Below are 20,048 nucleotides of genomic sequence, written 5' to 3' on the forward strand. Positions count from 1 at the left end.
GACTATTTGGTAGAAATATAATGAAATAAAAATGGCCCCGGTAGCAATTATATTGCTATTAATTTGGTTATAGAATTTTAAAAAGATTAGGAATATACATTTCAGCATTAAAATAACTTTAACTTAATATATCTTGTATATCGTATCCAGAAAACTAAGCAAGGGCACCCCGCGAACTACCGTGGATGTCCTAGGGCTCCGCGTAAACGTCCGACCCATCCAGCCCCCCGAACCGTCGGCCCAAAGACTTCGGCGCCTTCAGTGCCGAAACCCGCCTTCGTGCCGGCTGCAGTTCCCACCGTCTCGGCGTGGAAAAAACCGCTGCCGTATACGAAGGCGGGAACGCAAACCGCACCCCCGCCCCCGCTCGCACCTCGCCCAGCGTTCCGTCCCCCGCAACCCTCTGCCGTCAACGACTTCACGCTCGTGCGCGACTTCGTCACCGCGGTTAACTTCGACCGTCTGCGATCGTTCGCAGACGCTATCCGTAGGTCGGTAACCCCCGAACAGCGGCTCGTGGCCGCGTTCGACCACATGGACGTATACGAGTCCGTGTCCCGCACTTTGCAAATCTTTACCGGTAATCAATGGCGCAAAAAGGTAGAGAAAAACCGTATTCCCTTACGTTAGCATTCTACAATGCTAACGGACTCGCGCGGCAACGCGATCAAATTTTCGAATTCCTCCGCGACAATCTTGTAGATATTTTGTTAGTGCAGGAGACCTGTCTGAAGCCCTCGCGTCGTGACCCGAAAGTCGCGAATTACGTCATGGTTAGGAATGACAAACTCACCGCCTCCAAAGGCGGGACTGCCATTTACTATAGGCGGGCCCTGCACGTTGTCCCTCTCGATACTCCCTCGCTCTTACATATCGAGGCGTCAGTGTGCCGTATCTCGCTGACAGGACACCAGCCGATCGTCATCGCATCCGTATATCTCCCCCCGGACAAGCCCCTCCTGAGCAGTGACATCGAGTTACTGTTCGGCATGGGAGACTCCGTCATCCTGGCAGGCGATTTAAATTGCCACCACACTAGGTGGAACTGCCATCGTACAAACGTTAACGGTAGGCGTCTCGACGCGTTTATAGACGACCTCACCTTTGAAGTAGTCGGTCCCCCAACTCCAACATGTTATCCGTATAGCATCGCGCTCCGTCCGAGCACTATAGACCTGGCATTGCTTAGGAACGTAACTCTGTGCTTGCAATGTCAGAGCTCGACTCAGACCACCGACCTGTCGTTATGGAGCTCGGTCGCCCTCACAACCCTCTTCACACATCTCTTCCGCGATCATTAGATCTTCAAAATAAGTCGATGTAGAGGATAGCTTCCACCGCATCAGACTGTCCCCCGATCTTAGGAATCTTTTAAGAGTTAGGAACGCGGCAATCCGGGCCTACGATCGTCTCCCCACGCATTCAAACCGGATTCGGATGCGTCGTCTACAACGCGAAGTCCACTCCCGCCAAAGCGACGCGCGTAACGACAATTGGCATAGTTATTTAGAACAACTCGCGCCCTCCCACCAAGCATACTGGCGACTAGCTAGGACTCTCAAATCCGAAACTACCGCTACTATGCCTCCCCTCGTACGCCCTTCAGGCCAACCACCGGCATTCGATGACGATGACAAGGCTGAGCTGCTGGCCGATGCACTGCAAGAGCAGTGCACCACCAGCACTCAACACGCGGACCCCGAACACACCGAGCTAGTCGACAGGGAGGTCGAGCGCAGAGCTTCCCTGCCGCCCTCGGACGCGTTACCCCCCATTACCACTGACGAAGTTAAAGACGCGATCCACAATCTCCAACCTAGGAAGGCACCCGGCTCCGACGGCATCCACAACCGCGCGCTAAAACTTTTGCCAGTCCAACTGATAGCGATGTTGGCTACAATTTTAAATGCCGCTATGACGCACTGCATCTTTCCCGCGGTGTGGAAAGAAGCGGACGTTATCGGTATACATAAGCCGGGCAAACCGACAAACGAAACTTCTAGTTACCGTCCTATTAGTCTCCTCCCGACGATAGGAAAAATTTACGAACGGCTCCTTAGGAAACGCCTCTGGGACTTTGTTACCGCGAACAGAATTCTCATTGACGAACAGTTCGGATTCCGCTCTAAACACTCGTGCGTACAACAAGTGCACCGCCTCACGGAGCACATCCTGATAGGACTAAATAGGCGTAAACAAATCCCGACCGGCGCCCTCTTCTTCGACATCGTGAAGGCGTTCGACAAAGTCTGGCACAACGGTTTAATTTACAAACTGTACAACATGGGAGTGCCAGACAGACTCGTGCTCATCATACGAGACTTCTTGTCGAACCGTTCGTTTCGATATCGAGTAGAGGGAACTCGTTCTCGTCCCCGTCAACTGACCGCCGGGGTCCCGCAAGGCTCCACGCTCTCCCCGTTATTATTTAGTTTGTATATCAATGATATACCCCGGTCTCCGGAGACTCATCTAGCGCTCTTCGCCGATGACACGGCTATCTACTACTCGTGTAGGAAGATGTCGCTGCTCCATCGGCGACTCCAGATCGCAGTAGCCAGCATGGGACAGTGGTTTCGGAAGTGGCAAATTGACATCAACCCCACGAAAAGCGCAGCGGTGCTCTTCAAAAGGGGTCGCCCTCCGAACATCACTTCGAGCATCCCACTCCGTAATAGGCGCGCAAACACCTCCGCCGTTAGCCCCATCACTCTCTTTGGCCAGCCCATACCGTGGGCCTCGAAGGTCAAATATCTAGGCGTCACCCTCGACAGGGGGATGACATTCCGTCCCCATATAAAAACGGTACGCGACCGTGCCGCGTTTATTCTAGGACGACTCTATCCAATGCTTTGTAGTCGAAGCAAACTGTCCCTCCGCAATAAGGTAACTCTCTCCAAAACTTGTATACGCCCCGTCATGACGTATGCAAGCGTAGTGTTCGCTCACGTAGCCCGCACCCACTTGAAATCCCTTCAGGTTATTCAATCCCGATTCTGCAGGATAGCCGTCGGAGCGCCTTGGTTCCTTAGGAACGTGGATCTCCACGATGACCTGGAGCTCGATTCAGTTAGTAAGTATCTGCAGTCGGCATCGCTGCGCCACTTTGAAAAGGCGGCATGACATGAGAACCCTCTCATCGTAGCCGCTGGAAATTACATACCCGACCCAGTAGACCGAATGGCAAACCGTCGACGTCGCCCAAAGCACGTCATTACGGATCCTCCTGATCCATTAACGGTGCTTTTAGGCACCACAAGCACCGGTCACCGTCCTCGTCGAACCCGTCGCTTGCGACGAAGGGCTCGACGAGCGAACTAACCCATAGACACAGCCCACTGAGTTTCTCGCCGGATCTTCTCAGTGGGTCGCGTTTCCGATCCGGTGGTAGATTCTGCGAAGCACTGCTCTTGCTAGGGTCAGTGTTAGCAACTCTCCGGTTGAGCCCCGCGAGCTCACCTACTAACGTTAGGGTGAAGCTGAAATAGCCTCTCAAGGCTATCAGCATAGGTAGGAAAAAAAAAAAAAAAAAAAAACAATTCTAACAGTAGGCAGTAGTAACGCTGTGCTTCTACTGCTAATGTCTATGATCAGTAGCTACCATCGATTATATGGGTGGTACGTTCATTAGCTAAGCTAGTTAAGCTAGAAAATTATCGTCAGATTGAGTTCTTTACGCCGTAGTAAAAGCCGCAGCGTCAGTATTTTAAAATTTCAATTCAAATAAATTCAGACACTCCGTTTCATCTCCTATTCATATTTGAGGTCACGACTGCTGCATTGCTAGTCATAATATAACCTCACGAATATTTTAGGCAAATTGACGAATGGTTGACTATTAAATTATTTAAATTATTCCTTTTGTATATTCTGTGCGCCCGCCTACTATCTAATCTTTAGAACCGAAGCTAAGTAAAGTAAATCTTGACTTAAATACATATAATGATAGTAAAAAACGTGGAAACGCGGAAACCAAAGAGAATACTAAATAAATCTTTGTTTAAATTCAATCACTATTTTACTTAAGTGAGCATCATCAGATTACATTTTAATTGAATGCGGTAGAGTCGTCGTGGCCTAAAGGATAAGACATCCGGTGCGTTCGTATGTAGCGATGCACCCGTGTTCGAATCCCGCAGACGACTACCAATTTTTCTAATGAAATACGTACTTAACAATTGTTCTCGATTGTTTTCCACAGTGAAGGAATAACATTGTGTAATATAAATCAAGCCCGCAAGATTATAATTTGCGTAATTACTGGTGGTAGGACCTCTTGTGAGTCCGCGCGGGTAAGTACCACCACCCCGCCTATTTCTGCCGTGAAGCAGTAATGCGTGGGGCAGCCGTTGTAACTATATTGAGACCTTAGAACTTATATCTCAAGATGGGTGGCGCATCTACGTTGTAGATGTATGCTCCAGTAACCAGGTGGGCTGTGAGCTCGTCCAACCATCTAAGCAATAAAAAAAACATATTTAGCGTGTTTCATATGAATATTCGTAATTAAATCAGTTCTTGAATATCTTTATCTTATATCTCAAGGTGGGTGGCGCATTTACGTTGTAGATGTCTATGGGCTCCAGTAACCACTTAAGAACAGGTGGGCTGTGAGCTCGTCCATCTATCTAAAATAAAAAAATAAATAAAAAAAATCTTGTAAAACGATCTTCAATTTCCACCTCCCGGAAAGCTACTGTTTTGGTTACAATTGTACTCTACTCCCATCGACGACAACTGTTCGAATCTAAAACACAGATTAACAATCTAACTACGGTTTAATTATTCAAACGAAACAACTCGTTGTGATTCTGTAACTAAAGGGTTATCAATTAAACGATAGAATTAATACTGAATATTCATGGAATTAACGCGGCTTGTTGCCATAGAGGCGGATCGAAACTTCGGTAACAGGTATAACGATATTTAGACTGTTAGAATAACGATTGAGATCTATCTTGAGATGAGACTAGAGCTGAATTTGATCATACCTTTTTTTATTGCTTAGATGGGTGGACGAGCTCACAGCCCGCCTGGTGTTAAGTGGTTACTAGAGACCATAAACAACTACAACGATGCGCCACCCACCTTGAGATATAAGTTCTAAGGTCTCAGTATAGTTTAAGTCGTCGTGGCCTAACGGATAAGACGTCCGGTGCACTCGTGTTGAGCGATGCACCGGTGTTCGAATCCCGCAGGCGGGTACCAATTTTTCTAATGAAATACGTACTCAACAAATGTTCACGATTGAAGGGTGGGGCAGCCGTCCACTCATCTAAGCAATAAAAAAAAAAAAATACAACGGCTGCCCCACCCTTCAAACCGAAACGCATTACTGCTTCACGGCAGAAACAGGCAGGGCGGTGGTACTCACCCGCGCGGACTCACAAGAGGTCCTACCACCAGTAATTATGCAAATTATAATTTTGCGGGTTTCATATTTATTACACGATGTTATTCCTTCACCGTGGAAGTCAATCGTGAACATTTGTTGAGTACGTATTTCATTAGAAAAACTGGTACCCGCCTGAGATTCGAACATCGGTGCATCGCTCAACACGAATGCACCGGACGTCTTATCCGTTAGGCCACGACGACTTCAGTGTAAAGTCCGCCAAGGTAAATTTTACATGAAGTGAAATAAATAAAGCTTGAATTTAAGAATAGCATCTAATCGTCAAAATACCACCTATGAATAAGAGCGTGAAAGGAAAATCCTAATAAATAATTTCTAAGTGAGCAAAACAAAAATGGGTCTGAAATGGTCCACAAATCTTTCTTTTGGGAGACATAGACCGAATATATCCGAGAAATAGCGAAAATATCAACTGATTTACGAGAAAGAAGAATATTTAGTATAGTCAATTCACGTTTGTCCTCTTTTCCGCTTAACTGTTCAAGTGTTGACTTATTTCTATCTCAATGGACAACGAAATGATATTTGGGATACCAGAGGAAAGTCCTTTTGTAGTTATAGGATTGAAGGTTTGATCTTTGAGTCTTTATCATTGCAACAGTATATTGTTTTCAAGAAAATATTTGGCAGTGAAAATAAACCGATTCGTCGTATTTGACAAGGACACAAAAACTAAACATGTTAAGCTACCGGGACTGCTTGAAATTGTAGACAAAAAAATCAACGGTGAAAATGTTGAAGAAGTATGTTTGAACTTTTTTTTTATGACTGAAGGATTACTGGTGGCCCGGAGGCTTTTCCAGTTTCACCAGGACAGGTGGGCGAGCAAAGGCTCAGCCAGGAGGGGTGGGATTTGCTAACAGCTACCCGAGCGCCTCCGAAGGAGACCGAACAGCTCAAGAGCAGCTGCTTCGCGAATGAATCTACTACCGGATCGGAATCGCGACCCGCTGAGAATATCCGGCGAGAAACTCAGCGAGCTGATTCATGGGTTAGGTTGCACGGCGAACTCTTTGTCGAGTTCGACGAGTACGGTTACCGGGGTCCCTAAGCCTGCTCCTAGTGTTAGAGCTGAAGGCATCTAATGCAAAGGTTATTGGGTCTAATGGATCCGTAAGGACGTGTCTAGGGCGTCGACGGTGACTGGCTCCTGCGTGATCAGGATTCGGGGAGTAGTCAGCGGCGGCAACGATAAGGCGATTATCATGACGCATAGCCTTATCGAAGTACCGTTCCGACGCTGACTTCATGTATTTCTGGATAAATTCGAGATGTTTGAACTGCCGTTGGCCGTTCATGAAGATGAGACCAGTCGTGGAAAGGCAAGGCCTTATATTCATTAGTTAGGACTCATGATTAAACGAATAACATACAGAGCGCGTTCTTGGGCAGGGTAGAAGGCACTAGTGTCTGCGGTAGTGATATATGAAATGGATCTACCAAACTTGATCTCCTATGAGTCGCCCTTTATGTGAATGCACCCGGTTGACGGCGTGATATCTCGAAGCGAATGAAATATGCCCCTAACTCTAGTTTTTACGACATGTGCCTGCTTTATCAACACCGTATCGAGTAAACATTTTTACGTTTTTCTCGGCATCTTTTATTATGTGTGTTGATTTTTTTTAAAATATATAATAATAATATACTTGATTGAAATACGCTTTCATTGTAAAGAATAGGCTGTTATATTATTTTTAAATATAGTAACTATGTTGGTAAATTAGTACTATTTAGTTTAATAGTTAGTTTTCGATTGTATTCCGAAATTATTGATTTAATAGATATAAAGAAAGTTATTCCTTTCTTTAATTTGATTCTTTAATTTGAACTAGAGGACTCGAAGTAGTCGAAATTTGACTATAATTAATTGGAATTGTAAGCTTGTTCACTATTATGATTGTATTTTATACTTCTATAATCACAAATTTCGCCAAGATTACTATAGCCATGACATGACATTTATTAGACATTCATATTAATATTTCAACAATAATTATTACTGTATTACTTATTAAATTTGAACTTCAAAGTATGTTTTCATTAGGTATTCTTTTTTTTTTAATTATTGTATTCCATCTTCGAGCCGATGAATTGCCAACGCTATGTAAGCCACTGTTGTCACATGCATCAGGCCATGAATTAAATAACTTAAGTTATTTTCAATGTTAAATGTTTGTGATGTAGCAATACTTTTTTTACATAAATAAATAACCACAGAGTAATAAATAGTTACGTATAACGCTCAAATATTATTATTTATTTTCTGTTTGAGCTTCCGGCAAGAATTCCGAGTTCACAATACCGCAATAATCAAAGAAAACAGTTAAATCAAATCAAATCAGTTAACAGTGACTTTGTATTTTGATCACATTGGCGTGGTATTTCCAGTTTTAGTTCACTTCGAAGGCGCCACTCCGAAGTTTGTTGACTAGTATGCGTGTAAAACTCGTGAAGATCATGTTACCAGTGACAACGCGTTGCATGAATGTTGGGTCGGAATTGACTTATTCTAGCATGTCCTCAGCAACTCTTAAGCGTTGAGTTTTTGAAGAGAATTCGAGCCTTTTGGATCAAGCCCAACGGACAACCAGTTTCATACGCAAGTAATTATTTAAAATGGTATACAGATCGACTCGTGAGACGCAGAAAGTTCGGCAGTTCAAATTTCAAGGAGGATTTCCAGTCCTTATTTCCTTCACTTTTGTGAAGTATGTATGTAGCTTCAATTACAGATGTTGATGGCCTAACAGAGCGAGGCAAATCTTCCATCACATCTCGACCGCTTTTGAACCCTCGTACCACTCATGAGCACGTGTTTTTAATAAAGTCGATTCATCGTAATAATAATAAAGCCTTTTATTCCATGCAATTCCTTTTTTTTTTATATATTTAGTATATATATTATATGCATGGACCCCCTCAAGTAAAGGCCTCCTCCTTGCCCTGTGGACCGTCCCATGCCCATCTCCCATCCCCGAGTCGTGCTACGTGGCCATCCCCCTTAAATTTCAATCTTTGAGCATATTTGAGAGCGTCCACTATTTTGGTTATGTCATCGTAAGCCTTCTCTAATATTTTCAGCGACCCCGAACACAAAATTCCATTAGCGATGCATAACTTAAGACAAACTCTTTGTTCGAATGTTTTTGTCCATTATGAAAATCAAATAAAAACAAAACATTCATCTATCTTGATTTGAAAATCCAAGAAAACCTCTGAATACCATCTATCAATCAATTGTCAAATAGCATAATCGAATTGAGTTATTCAATCGAAAATGATTTCCGAAATACATCAAACAGTTACAGTATAAATCAAACATTCCAACCAAGGCTCAGTGCAGGCTTCGCTCGATCGATTTGCCGGGTCAAGACGATACCTGAATGCTAATGATAACCAAGAAATACCGTGCGGAAGTGCTTAGATACCTCAAAGGTGGAAAAAATAAAAAATATATGTATATATATAGACCTTAGAACTTATATCTCAAGGTGGGTGGCGCATTTACGTTGTAGATGTCTATGGGCTCCTGTAACCACTTAACACCAGGTGGGCTGTGAGATCGTCCACCCATCTAAACAATAAAAAAAAAGATGTGTGGTGTCGTGGGACACCGGATAGGAACGAAGTTCGTTATTATAAAAATATTAATTTTAAGTTCTATTCGAGGTATAAAGAATATAAAACTGGTGATTTCGCAACAACCCGCGGTCATTCGGTAACGTGCGAACTTATTGTGGTACACTTCATTCACGGTTGTCTGCATAAATAAGAGTTAGTGTATTGCGCAAACGAACGCTCTGAGATCGTGGTCAATGAATGATAAAAAAATATGTTATTTTTTGTACGTTATTACAAAGTTAAGTCATACACGTGTGCACTAGTAATTTGTACGTTATTACAAAGTTAGGTCGTACACTGTGTGCATTACTAATAAAAATCTTACGTTACGGACGTTTTTTCCCGGTTAGGGTACCCCTCCGCATCGTCCCATAAGGAACTTCGTTTCAACAAACGATCAAGATTCGATTTTTTTCCATTGCTCATCTGAGCAACATATCTGACATATCTATGTCATTTGCCCTCAGAAATATGGAAACGCCTACTTATAGATTTTCGTTCAAATTTGTTGATAAAATAGAGAAGAGTTTGGTGTAGTAGAAGTAATACGAAATCGTCTTAAAACATTATTCAAATTTAGTCACGCCAAAAAAATTTTAATTATATTTGTATGTGAAGATTACCTGCTTACCAATTACTTTAAATTTTTAGAAACCAAAAAGCTATTTTCCCCTCTTATCTATTTAGATTTTACTAGATACTTGGGTGGATTTTGTATGAATTTTTTTTTTTTTTTTTTTCCCTACCTATGCTGATAGCCTTGAGAGGCTATTTCAGCTTCACCCTAACGTTAGTAGGTGAGCTCGCGGGGCTCAACCGGAGGGTTGCTAACACTGACCCTAGCAAGAGCAGTGCTTCGCAGAATCTACCACCGGATCGGAAACGCGACCCACTGAGAAGATCCGGCGAGAAACTCAGTGGGCTGTGTCTATGGGTTAGTTCGCTCGTCGAGCCCTTCGTCGCAAGCGACGGGTTCGACGAGGACGGTGACCGGTGCTTGTGGTGCCTAAAAGCACCGTTAATGGATCAGGAGGATCCGTAATGACGTGCTTTGGGCGACGTCGACGGTTTACCATTCGGTCTACTGGGTCGGGTATGTAATTTCCAGCGGCTACGATGAGAGGGTTCTCATGTCGTGCCGCCTTCTCAAAATGGCGCAGCGATGCCGACTGTAGATACTTACTAAGAGAGTCGAGCTCCAGGTCATCGTGGAGATCCATATTCCTAAGGAACCATGGCGCTCCGACGGCTATCCTGCAGAATCGTGATTGAATAACCTGAAGGGATTTCAAGTGGGTGCGGGCTGAGTGAGCGAACACTACGCTTGCATACGTCATGACGGGGCGTATACAAGTTTTGTAGAGAGTTACCTTATTGCGGAGGGACAGTTTGCTTCGACTACAAAGCATTGGATAGAGTCGTCCTAGAATAAACGCGGCGCGGTCGCGTACCGTTTTTATATGGGGGCGGAATGTCATCCCTCTGTCGAGGGTGACGCCTAGATATTTGACCTTCGAGACCCACGGTATGGGCTGGCCAAAGAGAGTGATGGGACTAACGGCGGAGGTGTTTGCGCGCCTACTACGGAGTGGGATGCTCGAAGTGATGTTCGGAGGGCGACCCCTTTTGAAGAGCACCGCTGCGCTTTTCGTGGGGTTGATGTCTATTCGCCACTTCCGGAACCACTGTCCCATGGTGGCTACTGCGATCTGGAGTCGCCAATGAAGCAGCGACATCTTCCTACACGAGTAGTAGATAGCCGTGTCATCGGCGAAGAGCGCTAGATGGGTCTCCGGAGACCGGGGTATATCATTGATATACAAACTAAATAATAACGGGGAGAGCGCGGAGCCTTGCGGGACTCCGGCAGTCAGTTGACGGGGACGAGAACGAGTTCCCTCTACTCGATATCGAAACGAACGGTTCGACAAGAAGTCTCGTATGATGAGCACGAGTCCGTCTGGCACTCCCATGTTGTACAGTTTGTAGATTAAACCGTTGTGCCAGACTTTGTCGAACGCCTTCGCGATGTCGAAGAAGAGGGCGCCGGTCGGGATTTGTTTACGCCTATTTAGTCCTATTAGAATGTGCTCCGTGAGGCGGTGCACTTGTTGTACGCACGAGTGTTTTGAGCGGAATCCGAACTGTTCGTCTATGAGAATTTTGTTCGCGGTAACAAAATCCCAGAGGCGTTTCCTAAGGAGACGTTCGTAAATTTTTCCTATCGTCGAGAGGAGACTAATCGGACGGTAACTAGAGGTTTCGTTTCTCGGTTTGCCCGGCTTATGTATACCGATAACGTCTGCTTCTTTCCACACCGCGGGAAAGATGCAGTGCGTCATAGCGGCATTTAAAATTGTAGCCAACATTGCTATCAGTTGGACTGGCAAAAATTTTAGCGCGCGGTTGTGGATGCCGTCGGAGCCTGGTGCCTTCCTAGGTTGGAGGTTGTGGATCGCGTCTCTAACTTCGTCAGTGGTAATGGGGGGTAACGCGTCCGAGGGCGGCAGGGAAGCTCTGCGCTCGACCTCCCTGTCGACTAACTCGGTGTGTTCGGGGTCCGCGTGTTGAGTGCTGGTGGTGCACTGCTCTTGCAGTGCATCGGCCAGCAGCTCAGCCTTGTCATCGTCATCGAATGCCGGCGGTTGGCCTGAAGGGCGTAAAAGGGGAGGCATAGTAGCGGTAGTTTCGGATTTGAGAGTCCTAGCTAGTCGCCAGTATGCTTGGTGGGAGGGCGCGAGTTGTTCTAAATAACTATGCCAATTATCGTTACGCGCGTCGCTTAAGCGGGAGTGGACTTCGCGTTGTAGACGACGCATCTGAATCCGGTTTGAATGCGTGGGAAGACGATCGTAGGCCCGGATTGCCGCGTTCCTAACTCTTAAGAGATTCCTAAGATCGGGGGACAGTCTGATGCGGTGGAAGCTGTCCTCCACATCGACTTCTTTAGAAGATCTAATGATCGCGGAAGAGATGTGATTGGTAATGATGTTTATGGATTCGACGGTGTCCTCGGGGGATGGATTCGAATCCGGGCCGTAAGGGAGGATTGGCGGAGCGGCGTCGGCTAGGCACGTGCCCAGCTTATTCCAATCCACCATGGTCCTCGTAACAGTGACTGGGTTGTGAGGGCGACCGAGCTGCATAACGACAGGTCGGTGGTCTGAGTCGAGCTCTGACATTGCTTCGATGGAACGCAAGCGCAGAGTTACGTTCCTAAGCAATGCCAGGTCTATAGTGCTCGGACGGAGCGCGATGTTATACGGATAACATGTTGGAGTTGGGGGACCGACTATTTCAAAGGTGAGGTCGTCTATAAACGCGTCGAGACGCCTACCGTTAACGTTTGTACGATGGCAGTTCCACCTAGTGTGGTGGCAATTTAAATCGCCTGCCAAGGAGACAGAGTCTCCCATGCCGAACAGTGACTCGATGTCACTGCTCAGAAGGGGCTTGTCCGGGGGGAGATAAACGGATGCGATGACTATCGGCTGGTGTCCCGTCAGCGAGATACGGCACACTGACGCCTCGATATGTGAGAGCGAGGGAGTATCGAGAGGGACAACGTGCAGGGCCCGCCTATAGTAAATGGCAGTCCCGCCTTTGGAGGCGGTGAGTCTGTCATTCCTAACCATGACGTAATTCGCGACTTTCGGGTCGCGACGCGAGGGCTTCAGACAGGTTTCCTGCACTAATAGAATATCTACAAGATTATCGCGGAGGAATTCAAAAATTTGATCGCGTTGCCGCGCGAGTCCGTTAGCATTATAGAATGCTAACGTAAGGGAATACGGTTTTTCTCTACCTTTTTGCGCCATTGGTTACCGGTAAAGATTTTATAACGTACGCGACACGGACTCGTAGACGTCCATGTGATCGAAAGCGGCCGCGAGCCGCTGTTCGGGGGTTACCGACCTACGTATCGCGTCTGCGAACGATCGCAGACGGTCGAAGTTGACCGCGGTGACGAAGTCACGCACGAGCGTGAAGTCGTTGACGGCAGAGGGTTGCGGGGGACGGAACGCGGGCGCGGGGCGAGGTGCGAGCAGGGGCTGGGGCGCGGGGCGTGTCACGAGCGGGGGCGGGGGTGCGGTTTCCGTTCCCGCCTTCGTATACGGCAGCGGCTTTTTCCACGCCGAGACCGTGGGAACTGCAGCCGGCACGAAGGCGGGTTTCGGCACTGAAGGTGCCGAAGTCTTTGGGCCGACGGTTCGCGGAGCTGGGCGGGTTGGGCGTTTTCGCGGAGCCCTGGGACATCCACGGTAGTTCGCGGGGTGCCCTTGCTTAAGGCATAGGACACAGCTGGGAGGTTCGGTCGCGGTTTCCCTATCTCTAACGCAATCTAACGTAGCGTGATCGCCGAGGCATTTCACGCAGCGGGATTGCCACGGGCGGCCCTAAACTCTAGGTACTCGGCCCTAATTGACGGGTACCTATCCCGGAGGAACCCGACAATATCACTAACGTCTTCTTGCTCCATTCTTCGGTCTTCTTGCCCGGGGGGGGCGGCCCCGGGACTTTTGTTGAACTCGCCGAAAGGCGAGGCCCCGGATAGGATTTGTAACCCCCCTGTGCTGCAGGACAGCAAGGAGCAGGGGGGGGGGAATGCCTATGCCGTGAAAACGGCAATCGGCGGGGAAAAGGAAAGGAACCCGCTCGGGCTGTATAGTGCTACAGCAGGCAGAATCGCGAGCGGGGGTCTAGTCTTGAAAAAGACTGTTGTTTTGGGAAGGGTTAGGAAATCGCTAGCCTGTGAGTGCCACAGGAAGCCTGATCGTAGCGATTGGTTTTGTCTTGAAAAAGACAGTTGGTAAGAGGTGGGTTCGCGGTTACAAAACTTTAGCGCACAAAAATGGACTCCGAGACGCAAATCGCAAGCGACCAACGGATCGGCACGTCCGCACTACCGAATTGTACGCACGATGTATTCACGGTCACTACACTGTCGAGCACAACTGTGAGTTCAGAGACGTAGCTCGCAAGCGGGCCACGGATCGGAAAGCACGTCCGCGCACGACCGAGTCGTGAGCGAGAATTTTGTATGAATACCATACCCAGACATGATGTGATGAACGTAAGACCGATTTGACTGAACGTAGAGCGCTAGCTACCTGCTCTGACGGTACTGTCTACCTATCTAATGAAATGTCAATTGACTATAAGGCAAACGGGGTAGCTGGCGTTCTAAAATTAAGCACGCTTTCTTGAAACTACCCACACACATAATTATGTGATAGGATTCTGATAAACTTTAACTTCATAACATGATTACAAATACTGAAGTTCATATACATAATATTATGTATACTATGGGTTATTTTGGCATAATAATATGCAGTGTAAAAATAAAACCTGATTTCTCTATGACTAAGTTATTCTTAGCTATACAAATCGTATAGCTTCAAAAAAAAAAAAAATTAGTGTCACCAATGATAGATACCATTAAGCAATACTTCGTTTATCACAATGCAAAAACAATTACTATGAATCAATTATTTTCTAAAAATAGAACGATTTGTATTCACGATCAATGTCTTAATGATTGTCTCATGCATCATTTATATCGACATTGACTCCATTCATTCTATTGTTCTAAATTTTTTTTGTTACGTGTCCTTGAATGTGTTGTTCCGCTATTTACGTTTCGTGTTTAAACTAGGTATTCTTGAAGATGTAATAACACTTTTGTTACTTAGATATTGAATTTTGTGGCATCGGCAAGTATCAGATAGCTTGTCTATGAGCTTATTTGTCTATGCACAGAATTTAATAAAAAATGAAATTACCACGTGTAAGTGATTTTATTTCTCTAATTCTAATTGTTGTTCTATTGATTTTGAGGACAGAGTTTGATGAAATTCTCACCATACTTGAAGAAGAATATTGTCAAATAGAAAGATGTATTCCTGAAAGGATTGTCAGATGAAGATATGATAAAGAATTTCATTCACCACTGACTCTTTCTAATTACGATGATCAGTTTTCATACGTTTAGCCTTTTTCCCAACATAGAACATCAATGTTGCGAAAAAAATCCATATCCCCGCAAAATTAGAATTTACGTAATTACTATACAGTTGAGATATAAGTTTTCCGGTCATTGTTCTCGTCGAACCCGTCGCTTACTATGAAGGGCTCGGCAAGTAAATTAACCCACAGACACAGCCCACTGAGTTTCTCGCCGGATCTCCTCAGTGGTTCGCTTTTTCGATCCGGTGGTAGATTCTGCGAAGCACGGCTCTTGCTAGGGTTCGTGTTAGCAACGTCATCAGGTTTGAGCCCCATGAGCTCACCTACAAATTCGGCGAATCTAGGATAGCTCGAGGTTACTAGAATAGGTAGGAAAGAAAAAAAAACAACTAAGTTTGAAGGTGAGTGGTGACATTCGCGTTGTCACTTTATGGGCTCCGGTAATCACTTATCGTCAGATGATCCGTGAGCCTGTTCATTTTATTAATAAATCAAAATTTCAAGTCTCTAGAACCAATGTGTTTATTCATAGTATGTATTCGGAGTAGATTATTGTCATATAATTTTCGTCAGTGCTAACGATGTTTTTTGGCATGGCCAAAGTCGAACTAGCCGTTTATAATCCTGTGTCTATGTCGATGGCAATAAAATATCCATTTATGGGACATTTTTTTTTTCTTTTAACTTCATAGATATTAATATCGTAGCAATAATGCGAATATAAAGAATGGTGAATAACAAAAAAAAATACTTGTAACTTCATCGTGAGTCTTATATGCTTTTTTTTCAAGCTAAAATGATCTTCACATATTATTTTCATATTCAGAATAACGAAAAACAAATAAAATAATAGTTTATTTCTAAACTAATGTTCCAAGTTCGACCTTTGTTCGTAAATTTATGCCGAGTCTAAGAGAAATTTACACTGAATTGATATTGTAGTTCTGTGTGTATTCAGATTAATCTGTTTGTTTACGATTAGTTTGTTCGGCGAGATCGGCTTCCAATGGTTTACGCTATTCATATTACGATTTATAACTGTTACACTGTCTTGAATCTACACAGTATACCTCTACAACTATATATTTCGTGGTGAGAATTGAAAATGATATAATAGGTAAATAAAATCGAAAGTGATATAATTATATTGCAATTTTAGATATTAAATTTTTATTAATTAATAATTTCGGAAATTTGGCACTACCACTCGACCTCCTCCGACCACCGACGACCTATGAGCGGTAGGCAGCGGCTGGGCATTGCAGAAGTCCATGGGCAACGGTAACCACTCACCGTCAGCTGGGCCATATGCTCGTCTATCTAGAAGAGCAATAAAAAAAAACCTCCCCAGTCGGAGACCTAGAGGTAAACCCAAGACAAGGTGGAAGACTGTAGTGCTGAAGGACAAAAGGGAATGCAATGATGCTGACGAGGATGTCGAAGACAGAGCGATGTGGAGAAGTAAAGTAAGGAAAGCTGACCCCACCACCATGTGGGATAAATAGCTGGGAAGAGAAAGAGCTCTAGAGACAGAGAAATAATCGCAATTACTATACAAAAAACAGACATATAAAAAGTATTAAGTAAAGCAGAAAATTATGTACAAAAAAAACTGTACGTGAAACAAACTTATTGAACATTAACAATTACATAAACAAAAATTTCGATCGACAATTGCGTTAGTGAAACAATGAATACTGAACAATTGTGAATCGGGATATTTCGTGTTAACTACAAGAAAATAATGTAATTGAGACATAACTAGCGACTCGCGCTCGCTTCGCTTCGGAAACTGTAATTTATTATTGATTGAAAAACCTTCCTCTTCAATCCTCTATCTATTAAAAAAAAACCGCATCAAAATCCGTCGCGTAGTTTTAAAGATTGAAGCATACATAGGGATATAAGGACAGAGAAAGCGACTTTGTTTTATACTATGTAGTGATAATACATGTAGGTATATATTTGTCTGAAACGCAAACATTTTTCTTTACAGGCGATGGAGTGAAAACAATACCGACGCTGTGTGGAATTTGAAAATCAAATGACTTGACGTTCGAAATCGAATAACCTCAATTCGAAATTCAAAAATGACGTGTCCGTTCCGACGCGCCTCGTCGCAACATCAGTTCGCAAATGGCGCCGGCTCGACGAGCAAGAGGCCAGAGTTTCGTTCCCGCACTTCGTCAGTCCACCTGCCTGGCCCCGAGGAAGAAGACAACGAACGCAACACATTGACGCTTAAGCATCTAAGTGAAGCCCTGCAACTGTTAACTGCGCCTTCGGTAAGTACATAATTCTCGATTGACATGTCCGTCAACTACATTCGCTGTCGCCTGTCATTATTCGGGATTTTTCATATTATATACTTTTTATTTTATTGGAACGAAGTTCCTTATGGGACGATGTGGAGGGGTACCCTAACCGGGAAAAAACGTCCGTAACGTAAGATTTTTATTAGTAATGCACACAGTGTATGACTTAACTTTGTAATAACGTACAAAAAATAACATATTTTTTTATCATTCACTGACCACGATCTCAGAGCGTTCGTTTGCGCAATACACTAACTCTTATGCAAACAACCGTGAATGAAGTGTACCACAATAATTTCGCACGCTACCGAATGACCGTGGGTTGTTGTGAAACCTCCATTTTTATTTCCTTTATACCTCGAATATAACTTAAAATTAATATTTTTATAATGAGGAACTTCGTTCCTATCTGGTGTCCCACGACACCACACATCTTTTTTTTTTATTGCTTAGATTCGTGGACGATCTCACAGCCCACCTGGTGTTAAGTAGTTACTGGAGCCCATAGACATCTAAAACGTAAATGCGCCACCCACCTTGAGATATAAGTTCTAAGGTCTCAGTATAGTTACAGTGGCTGCTCCACCCTACAAACCGAAACGCATTAATGCTTCGGATAAGCTACCGATTGGCTCAGATGAAACTTTTGAAAAATTGAAAAAAAATATTGAAAAATAGAAATTCAATTAAAAAATTAAATATAAATAATAGCTAAAAAACAAAAAATACGCTTTTCTATAAGGTCCAACTAAAAAATAGAAAATAATTTTTTATACATTTTGAATTAAAAATATTTTGATTGAGATGATATCGTATCAATAGTTATAAATATTTTGATAATATCCTGAAAAGTACCCCACGCTTTTTTTAAATAAAATCATTTTTTCTTACACTATTTTTAATTCAAATTTAATAAAATTTATTTTCTATTTTTTAGTTGCGTCTTCTACAAAAGTGTATTTTTGTAGTTTTTTTTAAGCTATTATTTATTTTTATTTTATTTTAAATAAGTCATCCGGTATAAACGGAAGATTTTATTTAACAAAATCCTTTGCTCTTATTTACCTCTATGTTTAATTGTATCTTTACCACGTTCGGTAACCTTAACAATTAATTTTGCGAAACAAATTTGAGTAGTGACTTCAGTGACTTCAAGACCGCACAAGTGGATTATACGCTAACAGTTATCAAGCCCTACAACAGTCTGTTAACTTGTACTACATGAGTAAACTTTAGTGTGTATTGGGAAGATGCTTAGTTTGTAAATTGATATCATTATGACGTGATGCCAGTATTTTTTAATGAATCTCTACTAATATACAAATCTACAGTGGTTTTTAGGGAGGTTCCGTTATAACTACTGAACCATGCATCCGATTGACTTGAAACTTGGTATCCACGTAGAAAATACATGTACTTAATGGATAAGCTAATATTTATATGAGTGTTGGACTCCCTAATAATAATGACAATAAATAATAATGTTAATTTTAAACGTCCAGCGAAGCAGACGAGTACGGCTAGTACAATATATAAATAATGACCAAATTAAAAATGTTGAGCTATGGTATGGAAGCCTCGATTTAAAGAGCTCACACGCCATTAACAAAGTCTATGGCGCCATTTATAAACAACACGAACATTTTATAGCTTAGACGCTTAAAATTCAATGCGCGTCTGTTTTTCGATGCGATCATTCGCAATTTTGGCTCGTGGTACTCTAGAGCGTGGTGTGATTGATTATAAAACCGCTCCTTACCGGTCACAATAGTCCGATACGTGCGTCAACGTTGAATGAGTGAAATTATAACAGCTGTGGGCGAATTGTAGAACATCCTGTTGTGTCACGTTGTAGAATATAATTAACTATAATGACTTATTGTAGAGCAAGTTTACACGATCTTATCAAGCGTACCGAGTGCGAGACTTTGTTCCGGGATTGGTTTCCGGGAAATCATGAGAGGCCTTCTTATTTTTACTGGTGATAGGACTTACTTATAATCTCACTGGTGGTAGGACCTTTTGTGAGTCCGCACGGGTAGGTACCATCACCCTGCCTATGTTGCCGTGAAGAGTAATGTGTTTCGGTTTGAAGGTTGGGGCAGCCGTTGTCACTATACTGAGACCGTTGAACTTATATCTCAAGGTGGGTGGCGAATTTGCGTTGTAGATGTCTATGGGCTCCAGTAACCACTTAATACCAGGTGGAATGTGAGCTCGTCCACCCATCTAAGCAATAAAAAAAAACGAGAATTTCAATTTTTAAGGAAGTCGGTAGCTTGATAATGCCAACTATATCTTTAAATGATATTTTGAGTCAGCGATCATTGCAATGAAATATTTGCTCCGTTTGCTGATATACATATAAATAAACAATATTTAAATTTTTTAAATGATATTTTGAGTCAGCGATCGTTGCAACCAAATCTTTGCTTCATATGCTGATCTACATAGAAATAAACAATATTTAAATTTGCTATACGTTTAGTAGTATTGCAGCAGGAACCATTTTTCTGGAACACTTCACAAAATGTAAAAGTCAAGCCCCGCGAACATAGCACCAGTGGACGAATCATAAGAAAATCTATAATATTACAATTTAATGTAGGTATATATTAAATTACAACATTAAATTAATATTAGGTTGACTACCCAACAAAATACATAAATATTATGGTGTTTCCCTCTCTAAATATTCCGGTCCTATTAATAAAGGTTTAGAA

At 43.4% G+C, this 20,048-nt stretch overlaps 1 protein-coding gene across 2 annotated transcripts in view; it reads left to right on the plus strand.

The window, feature by feature from the left end:
* GC-a1 (soluble guanylyl cyclae alpha-1 subunit) overlaps positions 1-20,048 on the plus strand; it is a 110,581-nt gene that overhangs the window by 21,362 nt on the left and 69,171 nt on the right. The window contains exon 2 of one of the 2 annotated variants that reach the window (XM_012695713.4): positions 17,007-17,295. In XM_012695713.4, the coding sequence (XP_012551167.2) occupies positions 17,101-17,295 (195 nt within the window). In that variant the 5' untranslated portion in view covers positions 17,007-17,100. 2 annotated transcript variants of the gene reach the window in all.

The sequence above is a fragment of the Bombyx mori genome, chromosome 14 (genome assembly GCF_030269925.1).
Source record: "Bombyx mori chromosome 14, ASM3026992v2".
NCBI classification, from domain to species: domain Eukaryota; kingdom Metazoa; phylum Arthropoda; class Insecta; order Lepidoptera; family Bombycidae; genus Bombyx; species Bombyx mori.